The 22533-nt window shown below is 41.8% G+C and overlaps 1 protein-coding gene across 5 annotated transcripts in view; it reads left to right on the forward strand.

The window, feature by feature from the left end:
- Positions 1-22533, forward strand: part of LOC144115382 (uncharacterized) — a 33708-nt gene that overhangs the window by 4119 nt on the left and 7056 nt on the right. For 2 of the 5 annotated variants that reach the window (XM_077649752.1, XM_077649753.1), the window contains exons 3-7: positions 2052-2176; positions 7524-7658; positions 10434-10532; positions 10627-10702; positions 17670-17794. In XM_077649752.1, coding sequence (XP_077505878.1) covers positions 2052-2176; positions 7524-7658; positions 10434-10532; positions 10627-10702; positions 17670-17794 — 560 coding nt within the window. Of the gene's footprint in view, positions 1-833; positions 986-2051; positions 2177-7523; positions 7659-10433; positions 10533-10626; positions 10703-17669; positions 17795-22533 lie in introns of all 5 variants that reach the window. The other 3 variants (XM_077649756.1, XM_077649755.1, XM_077649754.1) reach the window with 2 other exon arrangements.

A 22533-nucleotide genomic window follows, 5' to 3' on the forward strand; every position in this document is an offset into this window, starting at 1 on the left:
CTGACATGGTTTATTACTTGATATCAGTAAATGCTACTGTCCCATTTACCTGCATGCTCAAAGAAAAAAAAAAAACTCTCCTCAAGTGTGAGCACATGTAATTCATATCAAGAACTGTTAGCTGTACATCTGTGTGTAGTGCATGATTGTGATAACATTAGTAACAGCTGTTGTGACTATGTGAAGAATGAAATATGTACACAAGTTGTAAACGACCCATAATGTGTAACTAGCTTTCATAATTTTGACATGTGTCTGCTGTGTGAATAATTTTAATCCGAATAAGCCTGATCTTTCTTTTTCAGATGTAGATGGTGAAATGAGGTTCTTTAATTCAGCGTTTAGACGTTGACTGTGAAAAATAAACATCAAATTTGTTTAGAGGATTATTTTGCCCTACCTCAGCTTAAAGCACAGTAAATCTGGGGTCATTTTTTGGACATGGGTTCCAGGACTACTCTTCATGTAATCAAATTAACAACAGTGCTTTAACTAGCATTTCAGAAATAAAGAAACCATTTGAAATTGGGCTGTGAATTATATCTGCATGGGAATTAGTGCTACTGCCTGCATCAAACAGCAAGGTAACAATTCTTCATCCATTTATAGCATATTTATGTGTGCATCCAGGGGCACAATGAGAACATACGGATTATGTTTGCTTAGGATGTGAAAATCGGATTTTTGTTTGTTTGGTGGGCTTGTTTGCTTTCTGGTACGTTTTAAAGTGATGCTGAGGACAATTTTTGTGAATTTGCATTGAAAACTTTGTTTACCATCTTTTGGCCATCTTGGTGCATTTTTTACTCGTTAGGTGCATTTGTCTTTTCCAGAAAACCGTTTTCAAGTACGCTATTTATATTTCTACCCTCTTGAAGCATTTGGTGACGTCCGTGATATGGCAGCATTACCGAGGACTGAAACCGAAGTAATAAAAGTGATGTTGTGCCTTGTTTTTAAAACATAAACACCTATTTGAGGTGAGGTAGGTATGGAAGCAATATAATAACAATTATTTAGAAATAGATATTGTGTGAAACCATCTATTCCATACTTACTCCCAGCACAATGAGAAAAAGCGCCTCGATGATGACATGCAAAATGTTATACGGCATGGAACTGGTACTTGTTCACAGGTATTTGTTTGGAACTGGTAGTTGCTCAGAAATTAATAATGCAGCCGACACCTCGAAGGACATATTTCATGCAGTGCAACAGCTATGTATGTTAAAGGTTGAGGTATGCTACTATTACGGTGTCGTTCTGTAACTAAAAAGGACGCAGAACATCAATTGCTACTACAAGTTTCTATGTTCAGCCACCAGGTATGCAAACAGTATAATAACAATTTTTTAGAAATATATATATGTGAAACCATCTACTCCATACATACTCCCAGCTCAATGAGGAAAAGCGCCTCGTGATGACATGCAGAATGTTATACGGCATGGAACAGCAGTCAGATACAACTCTAGAACTAAGCGGCTAATGCCTCGGGGGTTGATATGCTCTCATCACATCGTGGTCTACTGCCTTGCTTCTGCCAAGACCAATAACAGGCGCAATGTGGTTGACGACAATAAGTCTGCGCAATTAGCTGTAGGGCTTTCTTTGAAGGACATATTCAACATATTTCTTGAGTTGTATCTTACTATAGTTTACAAGATGCCCACGTTTGATCGCCACCTTGGGATGCCCACTTTGGGTGTCAGATGTCGTCTCTTTTTTTGGTGTTGCATAAATACTCTGAAGCTCTGAAAGCTCCTGTGAACCTTATCTGACCTATGGAGCTTATTCTAAGATATCGAGCAGTAAGTGAAATGTACTAGGATGTCTCTTTTTATGTCGAATGAAAGAAAATACGAGCTGAAGTGGACAAAAAAGATTGAAAGGAAAGGGTAGGCGCGCAGCCGCAATGATAATGTCGAATGACATACGCAGTCCCCTGTAGCCTATAGGCGGCCTTCAGCTATCTTGGCATTTTGTTGTGTGCTTCCACACTGTGCTTGCCTTGAAGCTAAATTTAGTAATGCTCTCGTGTTATCTTGCAGCTGCCACGGAGGATTGGTCTGAGGATGACTTTGCGAAGCGCCCAGAACTTCTGAAATTATTTGAGAAACTGAAGGAGCGAGGAGAATATTTAGTCACTAATGATACTCGCCGTAAACTGGGGAAGGTATGTTACCCAGTGAATGCTAGACTTTCTCTTTCTGTTCACTTTAGTTTCAATATTTGGAAATAGATCAAATTGAAAATTGGTTTTTTGAGGAAAGGAAATTGCGCAGTAATTGCCTCTCATCTCGGTGGGCACCTCTAGCTGCAAGAGAAAATAGGAAGGTATATGAAGTATGAATATGGCGGAGAGCAGTTTGGTGCTAATTCTTGGGATGAACTGTGTAATTTTCTACTAAACTATATATATATATATATATATATATATATATATATATATATATATATATATATATATATATATATATATATATATATATATATATATATATATATATATATATATATATATATATACTGCGGGTGGAAAAGCTTAAAATGGTATTAGCTTTAATCTTCTTGGTGCATGCTTATGATTTATGTAGTTTAGTGATTGAAGCAGCAAAACTAGACAGTTGATGTGAACATGTGCTTGAAAGTTTGTTCAAAAGGGCTGGAGAACTGTTTGAGAGAATTTTAAGCTCATGGCTGTTGCAGGTAGTAGTAAAATTATATGACCATGACAAAGTCATAAGTTTGCAGAAGCAAGCTATGTGAGTTGGGTATTGTGGATGCCTAGATCAATTGTGAAAATTTTGAAGGCGAAAAGTGATCTTTGCTTTAGGTGACATATGAATTGAGCCCTTCATTTTCGGGTAAAACCAGACTTTATTCGATTCTTGCGCACCGAACACATTTCTTAGTAATCAGGTTAAATCTGATTTCTCCCCGAAAATGCACTGGAAAGGAAAAGGGAATAAAGGGGCTCATTAAGATGTTAGTATAGGTATATGAAAGGGCATGGAGAACATACATTTTCCTGAACAAAGCTGAAAACACTGCGCAAAAGTTAACAGATATTCTGTGCTTATAGACGCTTTACAGCGCGGGAGCATGGGCGCCGCCATATTTGGTCACGTGACCATTTCGCCATCGCTGGCCTTCGGGCCTTCTCGTTCCGACGGCTGCCGGCGCGCTGGTGCCCGGCTGCAAGACGCTTCTGCGGCTCTCGCTGTAAATAACGAGCTGTCGGGCGGCACGAAAACTTAGTGTGAGCGCTCATAGAACGTATTGGTACTGCAAAACGTTTGGTTCAAACAGCTAATTTACTCGTCTCCTTCAGACCGCCCGCATCGGTTCGAATGTGTCACCAAACGGCGATTAGCTACCTGCGCGTCCATATTTATTCAGTCAATTCACCGTATAACGCAATTTGTGGACCGCATAACTTGCTGTCGAACTGCAGATTAAAAGCGGGACAATGCCTGAAAGCTTGCTTTTTAGAGCCCGATGTTTTTTTCTAAGTGAAGGAATATGGGTTCACAGCTATTAAGAACGTTCGCTGCTCAGCACTGTGCACACGACTTACAACCGAACGTGCGCGTGATCGCCTGCCGGCCGATCGCCCAGGTATTTACTTTATCCTCCGTTAACATTCCGGCTTCCAAAAGAAGAAGATGCATATTTTTCAAGGGCCCGTTCAGAAGCTCGGCGACGTTCGACGTGCGCTGTTGTTAATTACGTAAAACTTAAAAGTGCTCCGGAGTTCATTACCCGCAGATGTAGCCTGCCGGAGTAAGCGGAAATATACATGTCTTGATAAATTTCACCTCTCTCCGGTGCATTACAGTACATCTGTAGAGCTTTGCACTGGGCGAGAGTATTGGATGTCAAAGCGCCTGCTCCGAGGACTTCTGAAAAGCTCCGTTGCCGCTTCCACTGTGCTAGCGCCAAGTAGGCACGACAGTTTAGTGAGCACTGTGCCGACGCCCAGGAAGCACTTATTGCAAAGGTCTAAAATAGCACCGATTATATACAGAAAAAAAATCCTTAATGAAAAAACATAATTTAGCCAGTGCTTCAAACTCTCTGGCATGCTACGCTGCACGGAGAAGGGAATTTGGGAGATAAAGGCGGAAAGAGAGCGGTGCGGAAAAGATAAAATAAAACATATAAAAGGGGAGAAGATAAAATGCGGCCATTAAATGCGTATTAAGCTGCATTGGCAAATAATACTGTAACGTGTTCAATGTATCAGACCATTGTTTGTCGAAAATGAGAAAGGTTACAGGCATGTACGCTCGATCTGGCATTCCCGCAGCTACTGCTGGCTCTGAAATAAACTGACGCATTGCATTTGTGAGATGTTTAACATTAACCTTCTGTTCTCCCTGAAAGCGTCATTAAGTCGCAAGACAGCTCTTCGAAAGACGGCGGCAGTTGTGTTGCGAAGTTTGCCGTATGTAACTAGTGCAACTATTTTTTCGACACTAGACCATAGGGACATCAGCTCTAGATATTAATTCATCAATACGCATGACATCCGTATCACAGCTAGATTGCTTGAGTCACTTGACGTTCATATACAAGAAGCGCAGCAGCGTTCCGCACGGCGCGCCGATGCTGCTAACGACGGCTCCGAAGGCCAGAAGTGGCGGCCGTCCTAGTGGCGCCGCCTGCCGTGGAGAGAGCAAACTGCTCTCTGTAAACGGTCTATACAAGAGGAGTGTTTGTTAAACTGGAGATCTTAGACCTTTCTTAGTGCTTGTTATTCTTGAGGAAATGTTTGAAAAGTAACTTTTAGAAGTGAGAGGCCAAAACATAGGTACTGCCCAGGCGTCTTGGCATCTTGTATTAAACCCTATCCACGCTAATGACGTCTTGCACCAGGGCTCTTTCTTCTTTAAGCCTCTATGATGTTAAATGGCTGTGTTCGCTGGGTGCAAGGCAGGCAGGTGTTGCATGCACGTGAACTGCTATGTAGGTGATTGACAGTCTATGCGATGAAATAATCGTAATATATGAGAAAAAATCTAATTTGATAAACAGTTTTTTTCTGTGCAACCTGTAAATGTTGTTTGTGAAATATTGAGCAAAAAATAGGGTAGTTTGTGTCATGCACAAAAACGAGCGCTTATAGTATACTGTATTTTGCTGCAGAAAAAGGACCTGGAAAAACGAATATTAGGGAAATTTTTGCTGAACTTCATTTGTACCTAAATTTAAGCAAAGAAAAGTATCTCCCAGTTTTATGCCCCTAAATTCTGGAAAAAATACCCGGAAATGAAAGGCCTACATATGAAGCATCAGGAATCAAAAGTAAGGATCTAGCTGGGCTGGTAGTTGCATCACTTTGTTTGCTATGTTAGTAAAGATACAGTAAGTAACAAACTTCGCATTGACAGGATTTTCAAGATTTTTGTGCACAGCCTGCATTTTTTGAAAAATTGGTTCCACAGACAATTTTCACTTCCTTTGGGATCAGTCTGAATTTGATAAGAGATGCATTCAGTAGTTTCTCACATTATTACAGCACAATTTTTGTCCTTGAAATCTTTTAAATCACAAAAGTCTGAGTCTATAGTTATCAAAAGGGCTTTGCAGACATGCCCATACAGTGCCTGCTCAGGTGTAACCTGTTTTAATTTCATATCCACAGGCATTGAGAAATATGTATGCCTTGGTATTTTGGAAGCTTCATCATACTGGCTTACAAGTTCACCACCAGTGGTGCCAGCACCTATGAACCATCTTTATCCATGTCATGAAATTTAGTGTCTGTGAATTATTCAGAAGTTTGAGCTGGAATGTATTTGTGAAAAATCAAGTCACAGAAGAAAGGTTCGCAGTAGCAGCACAAGATTTCATGTGGTGCTTTTTTCTGCACCCTTGAAGTTGAAGCTAAAGACATTAGTATACATGAATCACTGCATGGAATTCACTTACATCCAGAAAATATGACTACTTCTGTCACATTTTGATTTCGACAGCCGTATGATGGCAGTCAAGACTTCATGTCACATGAAGTATAAAAAGTGCAATATAATTGCTGCTTCATCATTTTAATTCAGCCCAACTCTTGCACTAGCCTGCCCCAAAAGCTGGAATGATAACAAATGAACAGACAGGGATTGTATCACAGTTTTTTTTGTGCCCCACTTTTCCTGAAGTCCAAGTTGATGTCGCAGCTGCTATTCAGCTGTTGAAACCAAAACAGCATGAGAAATAAATTGAATTATGAGTTATTTAATGGGTGCAGGCAAATTCTACATGGTGATTTGTCTAATAATGTCTTGCAGATCATTGCATAGAAACAGCACACAACCAGAATTTGGTGTCGGCATTTCGTTAGAGACCTGTGTGAGTGAGTGATAACACAGTATGTGAGGATACTGATTGGTAATTTTTGTGATGTGGAGATACATATAGATTTGTGGAATGCAGTTTGGAAGGGGTCATGGTGTGCAATATTCACTGCACTGCAATGACAATTTCACTAATTATGTGGGCCAGTGTGTCAGTGAAAGACCAATGAGTCCAAATGCACATTCAGAAAGCTGCAAACTGCTGGAAAGTTGGCTGCACACTATGGCAAGTGGAACTCTCACCTCTCATTCATAAAAGGAAACCAGCTTGAAAGGGATATATGGGGAGCATTTATGTGGAGGTTTTAAAAATAATCAAAAGCCTCAGTGAACCTTTTCTTTGCATAACTGGATCTAGAGTGAGTTCATAGCCTGAACACAAGATTCTGGCTTATTGTTTGTAGCATTATCTGTAAGATTTTTCTTGATTTACTTTTTGTTTCTGTACAGAATTACTGCCCTCGCCATTCCACCTTTTCTTAGGTGCTTAAAGCATGGCTAGCTAACACGTTTGATGCTGTAAGGGTGGATAAAAATGGAAGCAGTATGTTTTGAAACAAATCTGATAACTTGGTATCTGTGCAGAGTATCTTAGTATCTCTGTGTAATCCTTGTAAGCTTACAGATGTGTACTGTAATCCTAACGAGGAGGAGAATACAGGTATCATACTTGGGGCAGAGGTTGACATAATCCGATACTGTGTGAGGAACTTGTACTCCCCCGTCCTTCTTCAGATCCAGCCTTCCTTAGCAGATTCAGATAGCCTCCAAAAATGCTTGTATCTCCTTGGCCAAATGCATTAGGCAAGTTGATTAAAATTTGATGACTTGTTGTTGAAAGTCATTTTCCATCAGTGTTGAGCCAGTTACCATAAATATGTTGGTTGTGCGTTATTTCACTGTGTGCACAAATGGAAAGCACTTGCAAGGTGGCTAGTTAAGCATAATTCAGGCTCTCACTTTTCGAATGTGACACTAATTGTATAAACACAGCAGCATATCAGCTAGGGTGAAAGGCATCATAGTGTCAGTGATGAGACTACACGTGGGAAGCACGACAAATCACTTGCAAAATACTTTGCCTGTTGGGGACTTGATCCAGTTTTTAAACGTTACAAATGCCTTTATTGTGTGTCCTGAAATGCCTTTATTATTTATCTTTAAAAGGCAAAAGCCGATGGTTTGGCTGCACGAGAAAGACATCTTCGAGCTTTGCTTGTGAAAAATACTTGGACAGACATCGGGAAGTCTTTTTGCAGCAATGAGAATCTGCAGCCATGTATGGAAGGCACTGCAAAGGAGGTGAGCAACATTAACTTTACATTTCGTTTCGCTCTGTAACAGAGGTACCAGATCAGGAAGCTTCCTAAATTTGATGTCTCTTGTAGTCACCCTGTATGGCAGGATTGTTGGTGTAGTTATTCGCTAATGAGAATTTGGAAAGTCATTTAAACACAAGTTCTGAGCAGCAATTGCTTTGTATCTGTCCTTTAACTGTTTAACTACTTTTTAATAAAATATGAATGGACAAGAAGATTTTGATTGCAAGTTAATTACAGGTTCTTTTCAGCTACAGAGAGTAGTCTCACATGTCAGAGGTGTAGACTGACCATGCCATGACATGGTCGTTATTAACTCTTTCCTTACTGTGCTTAAGCATGGGTCACCAGTGCCCTATATAAGAAATGTCCTGTTTCAAAGTTCCTTTATGATTTGTTATGCCATGGTTATGCATTCCAAGAAATTAACTTTGAGTTTCGAAGTACTCAGCTGTTTGCCACTAAGGCAGTGAATTTTATGTGGGTCCAAAGTGCATCATTCGCAACTTTTTCTTATGAGCCTGGCAGACTCCAAGACAGCCAGGCCCTCCTGCAAACTGTGCCGGTTTATTACTGTTGGGACATGAGATAAAAATTTTTGGGTGCTGGTGGTAGTAGAGAGTGTGAGGATGGGTGACATGTAATTGGAGCTTAATTGAGACTATAAATACCCCAAAACGTCACCCCAGAATGTTGCCTGCTGCCCACTGAGAACCTTTGTTTTCTACATGCGGTTGGTTTACTAATTTTTTTTGTGCTGATTAAGATGTGATAGGAACAGTGTCAGAATTATGACCCCCTACCTACAGTGTCTTTCAAGTGTCAGCACAGAAAACTCCACATACAAGAATAGGAAGGATGAAATAGATGGTTAACACCTGTGTCCGGTTTGTCCTGGTTGTTGTCTGTGGTGTTCTCTGAGCTCGTTCTTGAAAGTTAGGCAAACCAACCAGCCCAACAGCAAGCCATATTTGTCGCGTGCTTGTACTGGCTAAGGCTTGGTGCAGCCAGATAAAGAAAGATTGTTGCTTTCCTTGAAATGAGTCCCTGGTGCTAGCAGTTAAGCTGATGGCACCATAAAGAAGCCAAACGGCTTGCAGGAGCAGTCAATTTCTTGGGCTCTTTTTCCCATTAAGGTCGACCACACATGAAATGAATTTGATAAACAAATGATGAAGTGTACCCGACGGCTTTCCTCATGGGCTGATATTGAAGAATGGCAGCGGCTTAGCTCGGCTATGCTAGGATATATGTAGCGAAAGCAAGTGTGAAACTCCCCGGTTGGCCTTGTTTACATAATCCACAACGTATGAAGCACAGGCATAAACGTCCAGTATGACCTGTAGGCCCATGTTTGATTTCAGCACCGAGGCTATCCAAAGATTGACGGGGTCGCGTCACTCTTACGCTTATTCTCTAGGCTAGCGGCATATTATTCTTCGGTTTCTTGAGCCCGCCGCTGAAGTCTTTTGTTCGCATTCCATCGTTCATCACGGGCCCTCTTCAGTGAAGCAGGACCCAGGTCTCTCCTCCAGCTGCTATCGCTGCTGCTAGCGGTCGAGACACCGGACGTTAAACGTGCCTGTCTCGTGGCGGCATATTGACGGCGGCGTTTAGCCAGTCGTTCGGCACGCTGTTCACCTGCTTCCTGGGTGATTCCTTTCCTCTTCGTCTCGTTCCGCGGTCGATTCCAGGCCTTCTCCAGCTTATCAGAAATTTCGCCGTCCATACTGTCGCCTCAGCTGTGGTTGCGGCGCACGCCAGCTCTCCTTTTCAATCCTGTGATATCTTGTCACACATGCGACGCAGCTGTCGAAGCGAGCGGAGGCGAGCGCAATGACGAGGAATGCGGTGTCATGTCCTACCAAACGGCGGCGGTGAGCGGCACGGTGTGGCTTCATGCCAGAACGCGCGGCGAGCGCGCGAAGCACAGTAACCTTCCGCAACGAGGCGCGTTCTGACATCACGTGCCACCATGGAGTACCGCCACGGTGAAATATCGCGAGTTTGCAGCCAATAAAGCTTTCGCTTTAGAAATGTGCCAGCTACCAGCATCTGGACCAGCCAGACATTGGTACCTATCATCCACGAGTCTGGAAGCAGTGGCAGACAGGAGCCAATTGCAAAGCAGAAAGCTGTAACATTGTTTGCCACATGAACTTTGTTTTAAAAGTCTGTTTTCGCTTTTAAAAGACAATAGGATTTGAGTCAGTATGAATAGTTATGTCTGAATGATCATCCTGAGCCTTTGCTGAAGTTGAAAGATCGTAACACTCGTGCAGTGTCACGTCTTTCGTTGCCTTGTTCATTCACCTCAGCATTGCTAAGTTTGCATGACTACATATCTACTTGAGTGAGGCCGACTCTCTACTGCAGTAACTGTCTTGGTGAATGTCTGGAATGTTTGCAGAAGTCTTTTTTCTTATACTGTGTTGTAAAACTCCTTCTGGAGAAGTATATGGTGCTTGTGTTGCCGCAGTAATTTTCACAAGTGTTGTCTTTCTCCTTACATACATTTCAAATATTATTGACACTTTCTCAGGTTGCTTCAAGTGTGCATTATAGGAACCTTCAAGCCTATGTTTCTAGTTATAGCATGTTAGTTTGTATGGTCAGTATTTTTTTTAATAAAGGTATTCGAATAACGTTGGCCTTCCAGGCTTTTTTTTGTGTAATTTTATTCCCTCAGGCTGTGGATTATGCAAGCATGTAACAAGGGCTTCAGTCTTCCGATGCTAAATGCACTCTTTCATTCCAGTTTACTGAACAGTTCGAAGGACTGAAGGCACAAGATTTGATTGCTGAATCTCATAGTGGAAGTGTTTCGAAAGTACAAAGTCAGCCTGAAGTTAAAGAGGCAAGTTGATTTTGTTTCCATTTCTATTAAGTTCAGTTTCTGGAGACTTTAGAAATAAAGATGCTGATTAGAGTAAACATTCTTTTTTTCTCAGGAATTCAAGGCTGAAATACGCATTCTTCTAGCAGAAGAACTCCTGAAGCAAAAATCAAAGCTGCTAAAGCAGATGGGTCTGTATTAGAACTCTGGTTAATTATCATCTTTTCCACCAACATTACCATGTGAAGGTTGTCTCCTGCAGGAGAAAGACCTCTTCCATTAATCTCCAATTAGCCATATCTAATGGCAGTTATGACCACCCTGTCCCAGCAACTTTTAATCTCATCTGCCTAGCTGACTTTTTGCTGCAGCCAAAATTTTCCTTCCCTAGATATGCTCTATGTTGCTCTAAGAAACCATTGGTTATCGGTTCTGTTCAAGGTGTTCCTTTCAGTTAATTTTTAATCTTAATTTGAGCTGGGGTACTATTAAGTTGTTTGTTCTCCAATCTTTGCTGCTATTTTCTGCCTCTTTCATTTCTCCTATCATTTTCTTTTCCATCATTTGCTGCACTGCTTTTAGTCTCATTTTAAGTTTCTCATTTCCCTCCATATTTCAGCCCCTTCAGTGAGCTCCAGGATATGCTTGTTTATTCTTTCTTTTAGAGACAGTGTACTCCAACCCATATTCTTCAGCTTTTCATTTCTTTTTCTCATGGTTCAATCTGCCGTGACCTTTTGGCCTAGACAGACCTTTTGGCCCTTGCTACTACTAGCATTTTATTACTTATAAACTGTTTCTTCTTTGGCAGGTAGTTGGAGACTTTAATGCCCACTCGTGTTTTTGGGGAAGTGAACAAGCTCATACTAGAGGCTGTGTTTTAGAGGATACGATTCTGTGAAATAATGTCTGCCTGCTCAATACCAGCAAATATGCGTACTGCTCTCTCAGGTCAGGAAAATGAGCTGTATAGATCTGCCTTTTAGTTCACCCTCTGTGTTTACTGATTTTATAGGGGGTGTTCTTGACAACCCCTGTGCAAGTGATCACCTTCCTGTGATGATCAGCTATTATACTCGTCATAAATCGCCATAAGTGGACCATGCTGTTGAAATCTCCACCTAGCTGATTGGCCACTGTTTCGAGCAAACGCCAGTCTAAGCAAAATATTGTCAGATATGCTTAGCGTTGACTAACTCAGTGAAATGTTCATGACCTATATCATTCCTCCCACATACCTAGCTATTCCTCAGCCCTCAGGAGTGGTAGGGCAGAGCCACAAAGTGTGGTGGATGCGAGAATGCCAGGAAGCAAAAAGAAAGAAAAAAAGAGCCTGGGGTGTGTTTTGTAGATCTATAGCCAACAAACTAAAAAAAATGAGAGCTAGAGCGTGCTATATACATAGAGCCCTTCGTTTTCATGTTTTATTTTTTCCGAAATTCAGGGGGTAAAAATCTGGCGATATTTTTTGAGCTCAAATTTGGTACAAATCCAGTTATTCAAAAAAATTCTCGTATTTTGGGTTTTTCCAGGTAAGTTACAGTGCGTCTATCTGCTAGACTTGCCATATTTTTTTGCTCATTCTTTCATAAACATGAAAATTGTGGGTTCAACTGAAAAGTTGTTCAACAATTAAGATTTTTTTTCCTAATCTATTAAAAATATTTCTTCAAGTATGTTAGCAATCTGCTGCGGAGCACTGCTGCATCTGAGCAAGACCGACCTGATTCTATTTGTATATTACGAAACCATTCAACATCAGAGCAGCCATTTTAAATGGGCAAGGTCCTTGGATCAGGGTGTCATTAGCATGGATAGCACTTAATACAGCGACTCCGATAAGTCATCTGGTCGGTAGCCATGTTTTGGCCTCTTGCTTCTAAATTGCCCTTTACGGACTTATCCATGAATTCATCTGCCTCATGAAAACAAGCGTTAAACGAGGTTTAAGATCTCCAGTTAACCGAAGACGCCTCTCTGGAATACAAACTAGTCATCCGAAAATTTTTCTTGCGATGTCCAGCTTTGTGTACTGGAAAGCTAACACCGTCTACAAGGCTCGTTTTCAGGAAAAAACCCAATTCAACCCGATTTTTAAAGGGGCTCTGAAACACCTTCAAAGGAGAGCACATCAACTTGCTCAGTCAGAACATTATGTTGTCATGAACACCTGAGCTTCTACATGCAGCAGAGAACCCACAATCACACGCTAAAGTTGCCAGGCCTTTCCGGTGACTTTTTTATGCTCGCACCCTCCATTGCACTGCTTCTTCATATACGCGTTCAGAGATGCCTGTTTGTTAGATTCTTTCCGACGTCACGCTGCTACCATAGCCGCGGCCAATAAGTGGCATAGCTTCGGCGGGTCAGGAAGCTCCGCCCGTGGCGGTGGGGCCAGCGGAGGAGCGCAGACCTTTCAGCAAGCAAAAAGTGATGAGGAGAAGGAATCGCACGCAGCAGCATCCTTTAACATCACAGGCATACGTCAACTTTATTAGATCCCCTTTCAGAGCCCCTTTAAGAGATGTGTTCGGGGCGCAAGAATCGGGCAAAATCGGGTTCTACTCAAGAATGAAGGGCCCTATATATACATCGCATTGCTGAAAAAACATCTTGGCAAAGTTATGTAGCATCCATAAAGAGTTCAATCACATTGAAAAAAATGTGGGAGGAGGTTCATAAACTTAACGCAACTACTCCCACTTCACATCTCAACTTTGACAGGCCCTGGTGTGCAAACAAGTAGAGATGAATAGGCGGACATATTAGGTGAACATTTTTCCAGAGTTTCTAGTTCACATTACACAGTATCATTCATTTCGAAGGCACAAAAACATGGCCGAAAGGCAAAAGCTGTCAACAAAGGATAATACTTATGAATCATATAATAATGAATTATTATTATATAGTCCATCATCAAGAAATTCATAGAGTATTGTCTGTTGTAAGCAGACTGCACCAGGGTCAGACGAAATACGTTATGAAATGCTGGCCAGCTCTCTAAGCCCGCTGTAGAGCCACTTTTGAAATTTTTTAATAAAATATGGAATCTAGAAAAATACCCGAGGCTTGGAAAAAAGCTTACCATTTCTGAAAACCGGCAAGCCACTAGGTTTTCCTTGTAGTTGCAGGTGCACAGTCCTTACGAGTTGTCTTACAAAATTTTTTGATTGTGTTATGAATATCAGATTGAAAAAATGGCTGAGCAAGGCCTTTGTACTTAAACAGTCAGACCCAGTACATAATCTAGGTCTGCGCATTTATTGTGTGTACAGAGCATACCCTGTTAACAGCTTTTATGTGGAAGCAAACGAGCCTTCACTAGAAGATACTACCACACAGTGCATACACTCGTAGAGTAAGATACCGAACAAAACACCTTTTCCGTCCAATCATTACAGCTTGTCCTTCCAGTATTATATTCACCAATAAACCCTGAGCAGCAAGGCCGCTGTTATTGCAGTTTGTAGGGATATGCTGCACACATTGCCTGATTTTGTGCAAAGTCTTGACAAACTGCCTGTTTGGTGTAGTTTTCCTACAGTTAGCACTCTCACTCATTACTCAATTCAATTAGCAACCAACCCCACCAAAACATATCATACAATAATATCCTGCGCTAAAACAAAAAAATGATAGCTACACTTAGTTTGATAGACTAGATGGTTCAAAAACCTAGTTTATGTTTGAAGCACAGTAGTGCAGGTAACTGGAAAAAAAAGCAGTGACTTCCACAGTGTGTGTCAATATTTACAGCTGAGTGTCACGCTGTCGTGGTTGTTGTGGAGAAAAGAATAAGCAAGAGCATCAAGGACAGCACTCTCTACACTGATGTACTGATGTACTGAGCATACTCACAGCACTACATGCCAAAAATGCAGTTTTAACGAGTTATTTGGTGATATGCTGTATTTACTCATGTAATATGTGCACTTTTTTTTTAAATTAACGCTCCAAAAAGGAGGCGTGCAAATTAGGCGGAGATTTCGCGAACATGTCCTTAAAGGTCTACAGAGGTCATAACGTGCAATATATGCCGTATATTGCTGCCTATACATTGACCTCCCCAACTCGCACCCCTTGCTGGCCAAAAAATTTATACAATTGCAAAGCCAGGGGGGGGGGAATGGACATAAAGGGCAATAAAACGACGTTCTCGCAAGCGGCTTGGCTGACGAGCGGCAAACTGAACAGCAAATGGTTCGGTAGTTTCGGACTTCGACACATGCCAGTGGTTCCCGGCAGTTTGCTGTTGCAGCTGTTCGTCTGGGAAAGTGACCGCCAGCACGAGCGAACCGGGTAAACTGCATGCAATACCAATTTTCGGGGGGCTGGTGTTGTGGACAACGCAGCGAGCTATGTAAAGGAAAATGATAGGTGTAACATTAAGAGGCAGGAATAGGGCAGAGTGGTTGAGGGAACTAATGCATGTTATTGGCATCCTAGCAGAAATAAAAAAAAAAATGGGCTTGGGCAGGGCGTGTAATGCGAAGGCAGGATAACTGATGGTTGTTAACAGTCATCATCCTCATAGCCTATGTATCACTTCAAGACGTTTTATCTCCACATACCATTTCTTACAAGGGTCCCTGTCTTCCTGGGATAATTTGTTAGTGTTCTTGCTGGTGGCCCGTTCTCTTACCTGGATGCAATGTAATTATACTGGGAAGGTTTTCATGCATAACCTCTACTCTACACTGGACACCAAGAGAAGGAGAGTGTAGTAGGGGGCGGCAGAAAGTTTGGTTGGTGGATGAGATTAAGAGTTTACGAGGATGAGGTGGCCGCAGCTGGCACAGTACAGGGTTAATTGGAGAGATATAGGAGAGGCCTTTGTCCTACAATGTGCGTATTCAGGCTGATGACAATGTTTTAAAAATTTCTGTAATTTTATTAATGCCATGATTGTAATCTGTTATTGAATACACTCTTTCTAACGCTTGCCTCCTCCCTGGGTTGCCTTTAGTTTAATGCTGCCGTGATTCTAATGGCAGTTACTTTATTACATGCCTTGTTCACGATAGACACCAAGCTAACAAGTACCTCTTTTAGATTTTTTTAGCATTCTTCCATGTTTGTTGTATGAGTTCATCAGGATTGGAGTGTTGCAAGCTTTCTGGTTGCATTTCTGTCCTTAAGGGGTCTGGAGTCACTTTGATCTTATTCTGCTGCCCTGGTGCACTGTGATTACATCCAGTGCAGCCAGTGCAGAATTCTTCCGCTACTTCAACTACCTGATCTAAATTGCTAATGATATCTCCATCTGTGCCATTTACCGTGTGCTCCTGGTTTCTGCCTTTGCCTAGTTTGCACCTTGCTTGTCTCATAGTTTTTATGCTCTTTTGCATCTTCAATTATCCCCATGCTACGCTTCCCGATGTTGCTTACCTTCACCTTGTTGATCATGTTTGGCAGTTATTTTATAGTTGCTTCTTGCTCCTGGGGGCCTTGTGGAATTTATTGCTAAGACCTGCCATGGTGGCTCAGTGGCTTTGTCATTCAGCTGCCCAAGTCGGAATTTTGATCCTGGTGGTGGTGGCTGTATTTCAATGGAAGTGATATACGAAAATGCCCACGTGCTGTGTGTGATTGGTGCACCTTAAAGAACCCAAAGTGGTCTGAATTAATTCAAAGCCCTCCACTAGAACATCCCTCATGGCCTATGTATCGCTGCAGGACATTTTATCTCCACGTACCACATACCATTTCTAACTAGGGTCCCTGTCTTGCTGGGATAGTTTGTTAGTGTTCTTGCTGGTTGCCCTTTCTCCTACCCGGATGCAGTGTAATTATTGGCAAGGTTTCCATGCATGGCCTCTACAATCTGCTTCCTTGGTTAAAGTACAATATCAAGCAAAAGCCTGAACTGCTGCAAATTGTCCCTCATAGCCTTGGTCGCTTTGGGACGTAAAACCCCAATAAACCTAGCAACTGCTGCAAATTAATTTCATTGATATCTGGCAGAATTGTTTCTCTGGGCAAATGTTCTTTGTTCTCTTTTTAAACTAGGTGCATTCTGGACTTGTGATACTGTGGTCACTGCAGCTCCCTTTGGCTAACACCCTCATGTTCTGCATGGTGCCAGGACTGGCACACAGTATGAATAGTTATTTTTAGCCTCTGTGTTAGGGCTTTTTTACACCCATTTTCTCTCTTTACAGTTGTGTAAGAATACAAACACGATTCCTACATTACTTTTTCCCACAGATTCTACTCATGCTATTCTTAGAGCCTGTGCCACATTTTCCACTTGCCTGTCTGCTTACATTCTTCTGTACTTTTGTATTGCAGTCATCCATCAATGATAGCTCATTCTTCTTTCTTAGGCTTTAATTTGATGCTTTCTTAAACCTTTCATCTATTTTATTGTTATTTATTAATAGAGACTGCTATCTTTCTTTTTTGGCTGAGGAATCTTCAGTTTTCCTTGCCGTTTTGTTAGCTTACAAATTCAACCCTGTGTTGTATCCTGTCAGGTGGGCTTTGTAGCAAAATTTTTGCCTTTTCTCTGCAGCATAGAAATGGGCATTATAATAGGGAGAACTCTGTAAGCTTTCTTAAAATTCAAGTTTATATGCTAACACTAACACTGTTAGCCTGGACAGTTGAAGAAGGACCTGTGGCAATATTTTGGCCACCTTCAGCGGTCTTGCAAGCTGCAGAAATGGTATCTTTAATGGAGCTAATTAGAGATCCTGGGCAAAATAATTTTGTGTGCAGCCAAGGCCCAGATTAAAAGAATTTCTGTTTGGCTGAAGCGCATTGTAATTGGCCAACATTCAAACTCTTAAAAATCGTCATAATCAACAAGGAATTTGTGAGGCAGTCTTGCATTGTATAGTATTGTATAGTAATGTATTGTATTGTCCCAGAGCGACATGGGCTATGACGGACGCCATAGTGGAGGGCTCCGGAGTAGTTTCTATCACCTGGGATTCTTGAAGGTGTACTGACATCGCATAGTACACAGGTACCTTGCGTGTCGGAATTGTGCCCACCGCAGCTGGGATTGAACTTGCATCCTCGGGCTTAGCAGCCAAGAACCCTACCCACTGAGCCATCATGGCAGGGCTCTCAGGCAGTCCTGCAAGTGCAATTACACGAGATATTTTGTGACTCACAAATCTTAAGGATGTATTTTTTTTTCTATTTGTCAAGGTGATTTCAAGTGTTCAAGTTCACAAGAGTCAGTGGTCTCAAAATGCATAGACCACAATGTCAAAAAGAGATCAGTTTTCAACCTGGTACGTGAATATGCTGACTGTGCGTCTGAATTCAAGAAGGTATGTGTCTCATTTTTCATTGTGTGCATGTGTGTGTGCTTACATGTGTAAAAGGGCGTTCTGCACTCTGCATTTACAGTAATTAAATAGTGCAGTGAAAGCAAAGGCATATCACTAAGAGTAGAACCTTTGTGGAGAGCTCCAAATTAATTTTGACCCGTAGGGGTCTTTAATGTGCACCGAAATATAATCATGTAGGCATTTTTATGGCTTCTATGCCACATAATTGGACTGTCCATCAGTCGTGTGTTCTTGTTATAATGCTGCATGAACATAAAATGTAAATCTAGCATTTTTTGTTTGTCTAAATGCTTCAAGTGGTGATCTTCTGGATGCGTGCACGTCAAGAGTGTGTATGAAATTGCTGCTGTGAAATTTTATTTCATGCCGCCAGACCTAAATTTGTCTCTAGTTATGATGTATGTTGTGAAGAAAAAACAAGTTGATTGCTCTCAAAGATTCTCAAAAGGAAGTGTGTTCTCTATTTCACGTATGAAGGAAGTGTGCATAGTGCTCCTGTTTTGAAGTAACTACACTTGGGCCCAATGCATGCGGCTGTCCTTTTGAGATATTGCATGAGGTATTCATGAACCACGTAATGTAAATTTCCCTTTAACTGTATCGTACTCCCTTACAGGTGTACGGACACCAAATTTTTGGTTGCGCGTTTTCTTGTTTGTAATGATGCGCTAGACATAATAGCTGGATACAACTCGAAAATGATGTGGCGAACATCATGACATCATGGTTCCGTTGTTAATCCCCAGTCACCTGCCACCTGTGATTTCACGCTCCTAGATACAAGGGGACTAAGCATGACACCACAAAAACCAATTGACCCCATTAGCTGGAGGCCCCCTTTTGAGGGGCAATCGCCGCTTCATTCTTGATCTGTAACCAACCATAGTATACTTGGATAACGATGTAGTATCCACCTGCGACCGCATCGTAATTTATAATTGAATTTCGTCTCTTATGATGTTTTCGTTTTGGTTTCAACAGCCAAATATTGGCTATGATGCCAAGGTTCATTAAAGGTCGCGTGAGGCATGAAAAATTTGTGATACAAATTTCTGATTCGTTGCTTTAATTCACTAACACACTCATTCTAGCGTCTCTCAATAGCCGAAATAATAACTAATATTGAAGGAGCAATTATATCACAGTTATTTGCTTTTGCTTTTTAGGATTACTTGATATGTTAGCCAGTGCCCAAAGTATTAATTTTTTGGTGATGCCACATTGTTTTCTGCTTTGCTGCAAATTCAATACTGTATGCTTCTGGTCCATCCTTTGTCTCTATTAGAAAATAATTGGAGCTTATTGTGCTGGGGAATAATGGCATTTCTTGCAACAGATAGTGCATACTAAAAGCTGTTGCCAGTCAGATTGGCTGAGCATGCATGTTTTGCCAGAAAACGAGATGGTGACGGCTGGCCAGTTTGGAAAAGGATCCTGGTCTTCAATGTGCTGAATTGCTGCATGTGTGTTGTAGCAGGAGCTCTAGAGTAAAGGAGGACGCTGACAAAAGCCAATGACAGTCTGAATGTGGACTTTGAAAAAAATAGAAAACGACAAATGTAGTGAATGAGCATAGTCTGTTAAAAAAGAAAAAAAACATCACACTGACATTGTGGCAATGCACAAAAAACTAACTTGAAATGGCTGAACAGTTTTTTCATTGCTGCAGATGCCACTGTGCACCTGCGTCAAAGTAAGAGCATAACTGTCTGTGCAGATTTGATCAAGAATCGAGCCCTCCGAGCTGGTCTTTAAATCTGCGATTAGTTGTGCAAAACAGAATTCCTATTGTCATGAATTTGAAGTATAGCTATAAAAGGCTTAAATTTTTCTTAATACATGGTAGTTTGTATCCGTGTGTACGTTATACCTGCAGCCTTGAGTAAAGACTAATATTATATTACGAAATTCCGCGCAATAGTCACTCTGTTGTATACATGAGCTGTGTAGTCAACAAAGATGGGAGTGGCAAGAGGAGTGTTAAATGCACTGTCTTCCAAAAGGTGGGAAAGCTGAAAAAAAAAAAAGCTCTGTGGTGCAATGCCAGTTTTTATCAGAGGGACCATGAAGCAGTTCCTGGATTTTTAAAAATTTAACCGGGTCTGTACTGCACACTAAGGTGGTGCAATACAAACTTGGTGAAATTAAAAAAAAAAGCAAATATGGAAACAAGAAACAATAACTTTTCACAATTCATAATGGAGTAATGCATGATCACTTTGTAGAGACAGCTACCGCAGCGGTTCAGTGGTTATGGTGCTTGGCTGCTGACCCGAAAGACGCAGGTTCGATCCCAGCAACGGTAGAAGCATTTTGATGGAGACAAAATGGTGGAGGTACGTGTACTGTGCAATGTCAGTGCACGTTAAAGAACCCCAGGTGGTTGAAATTATCTGGAGCTCTCCACTGCGGCATCCTTCATAGCCCGAGTCCAGTCTTGTACATGTTACAAGAAATAAGTAGCCGAATACAATTACTTGATCTGATATGTAACTGATTACAGTGGTCAATTACAGCCCCAGAAAAGAAACTGAACAATTAAAGAAAAATAATTGATTACTATTGCAGTAGTATTTGCCTCCCAACTTTCATTGCTATGACAAAAATTTACTAAGACTACAGTGAACTACTGCGGCTCAATTGCTTGATATTTTGCTACTCATTGTTAATTTTCAAGAGGAGTTTTCTGAAGTTGCCATCGCTAATTTTTCCACATTTCCTCGTAAAGAGATCAGCTATTACACCGAACGCTCTCTCAATGTATGTACCGGAGGGAGGGGTGGTATTATAACTAATGAACAACTTACGCACCGGCTCGTAGTTGCGCTCACATGCCGGTCGCTGGGGCTTGCGTGCCCGGTAGCTTCTACCATAACAGAGAGCGAACTGCCCATGAGGAGTTACGCTAGCATGCAGTGTTTATTCTTTTTACTTGTTTTTCAGTTCGTTTAACTGCCATTGATGCTACAGGGTACCCCATGACACCGTGATGGTGCCTGCTAATGTCCCTTCTGGCCTCTGTTTACCTGGGTTTGGGTGACTGTAATAGGTTGTGGGTGCGTGCTTCACGTGCTTTAATGCTGTGGGCAGAGTGCTCCAAACTTGGGAAGACGCTTGCAGTGTTCTTAAAATAGTTGCATGGAATGCGAATTTTTGCTGCTGAGTTCTGCTGTGTAAGCCGAACGTCCATATTAATGCAAACCTTTTTTGACGAATTTCCTCTGACTTTCGTGCCCAACCAGTGGCTTAATAGGATATCTTGAGAAGCAGACAGCAGTCCAATAAGCTTCCATGAGGCATGAGGGTCGCTCACAGTGGCAGGACTTGAAGGTACAGGCTACTTTCCCAAGCCGTGCACCAAGGAAAGTTGAGCACCAGGCCGGACCATGCTTGTACCCATTTTTTGAAGAACCTAGTGGATACCTGGGTCATTGGAGTGACGAAGCAGTAGCCTAGTGGTCAGAGAATTAGCTTGGCATTTGGAAGGTGCAAGTTCCGGTTGCCAGTGCCTCTAGGCACCCACCAGCTTTCTAATGGGTACCAGGTTTTTCCCGGCATGGTACTTGACTCTGCTGGAGTGAAATGCTTGGGAAAAGGGTCTTTAGGCCAACCAACACTCAGTGGCAAAATCTAAGAATGTTGCCTCATTCTATGTCAAAGTATTGTCAAAATACTACCAATGACGTTTCTTCCACATATCTATGGATACTAGCAACAAAAAAGTAGATGCACCGCAGAAGCAGAATAAAATTTTTCCTCCTTATAACTCTATATCGCAGGGCAAGTTCACTCGGTAGACATATGCTTGTTTGGCGGACGGCTGTTTTCGTCCTCTTAATTTCTTGGTTGCCTTGTCAGGTGCTTCTGGAATAGAACTTAAAAGCACCGAGTATCCAACTTCTGTCACGTTAGTTCTAAGTACTGGGAAAAAAAAATGGCTGTCGATTTGCGCAGTTAGGCGCTCGCGTTCTAACCAATATTTTGCATTGTTTATAATGGTTTTCCATTGTTTATCTTGGTTCTGCATTTTTATCATGGTTTATCATGCCATTTGCCCACTGTGGTTGGCTGCCATTTGCCCACTGTGGCAGGTGGACCTCCTGCGAGAAAGACCATAAGGGCAGATTGCTTTTCCGCGAATGTGGGCTTGAGTGCAAGCACATTAAAATAAAACTGCAAGAAAGGCAAGGACGAAGAGAGATGTACACAGCACTGTTTCTGCGTCTTTTCATGCTCGTCTTTGCTGCGCTGTTATTTTTTATAAGATAGAAGCCCAAGTAGTCCACATACTTTTCCTTCTGATAATACAAAACACTCTAGCAGTATTGCTGGTTTTAACAGAATCCTTGCTTTATGCGCCTTCTTGAGCTATATCCTTGCCTCCGTGCTCTGTGTGGAAGCCGCCAAGTTCGGCGTAGTGGGAGGCAAGTTGCAGTGCCATCCGACAGGACGGGGGTCCCTACATTGCGGTCACTTGATATTTCTCGGGTAGAGAACTGCCGTAGAGGACGGCCGTGACACGGTTGTGGTCTGGACTTGATCGCCTGCGATGGTTCTCCGCAGCCTGTTCGTTCTCGCTCTGTCACAAAGGAAACATCCCTGCTAGCACCAATGTTTGCCGTCGGGTTGGTTACAAGCTTTTTTTCAGAAAATAAGTAATTGGTTATAAGTAATCATTTGCAGAAAAAGTAATTGAATTCAGCTGAACATTATTGTAT

This window comes from Amblyomma americanum, chromosome 1 (genome assembly GCF_052857255.1).
Source record: "Amblyomma americanum isolate KBUSLIRL-KWMA chromosome 1, ASM5285725v1, whole genome shotgun sequence".
In the NCBI taxonomy this organism is placed as follows: domain Eukaryota; kingdom Metazoa; phylum Arthropoda; class Arachnida; order Ixodida; family Ixodidae; genus Amblyomma; species Amblyomma americanum.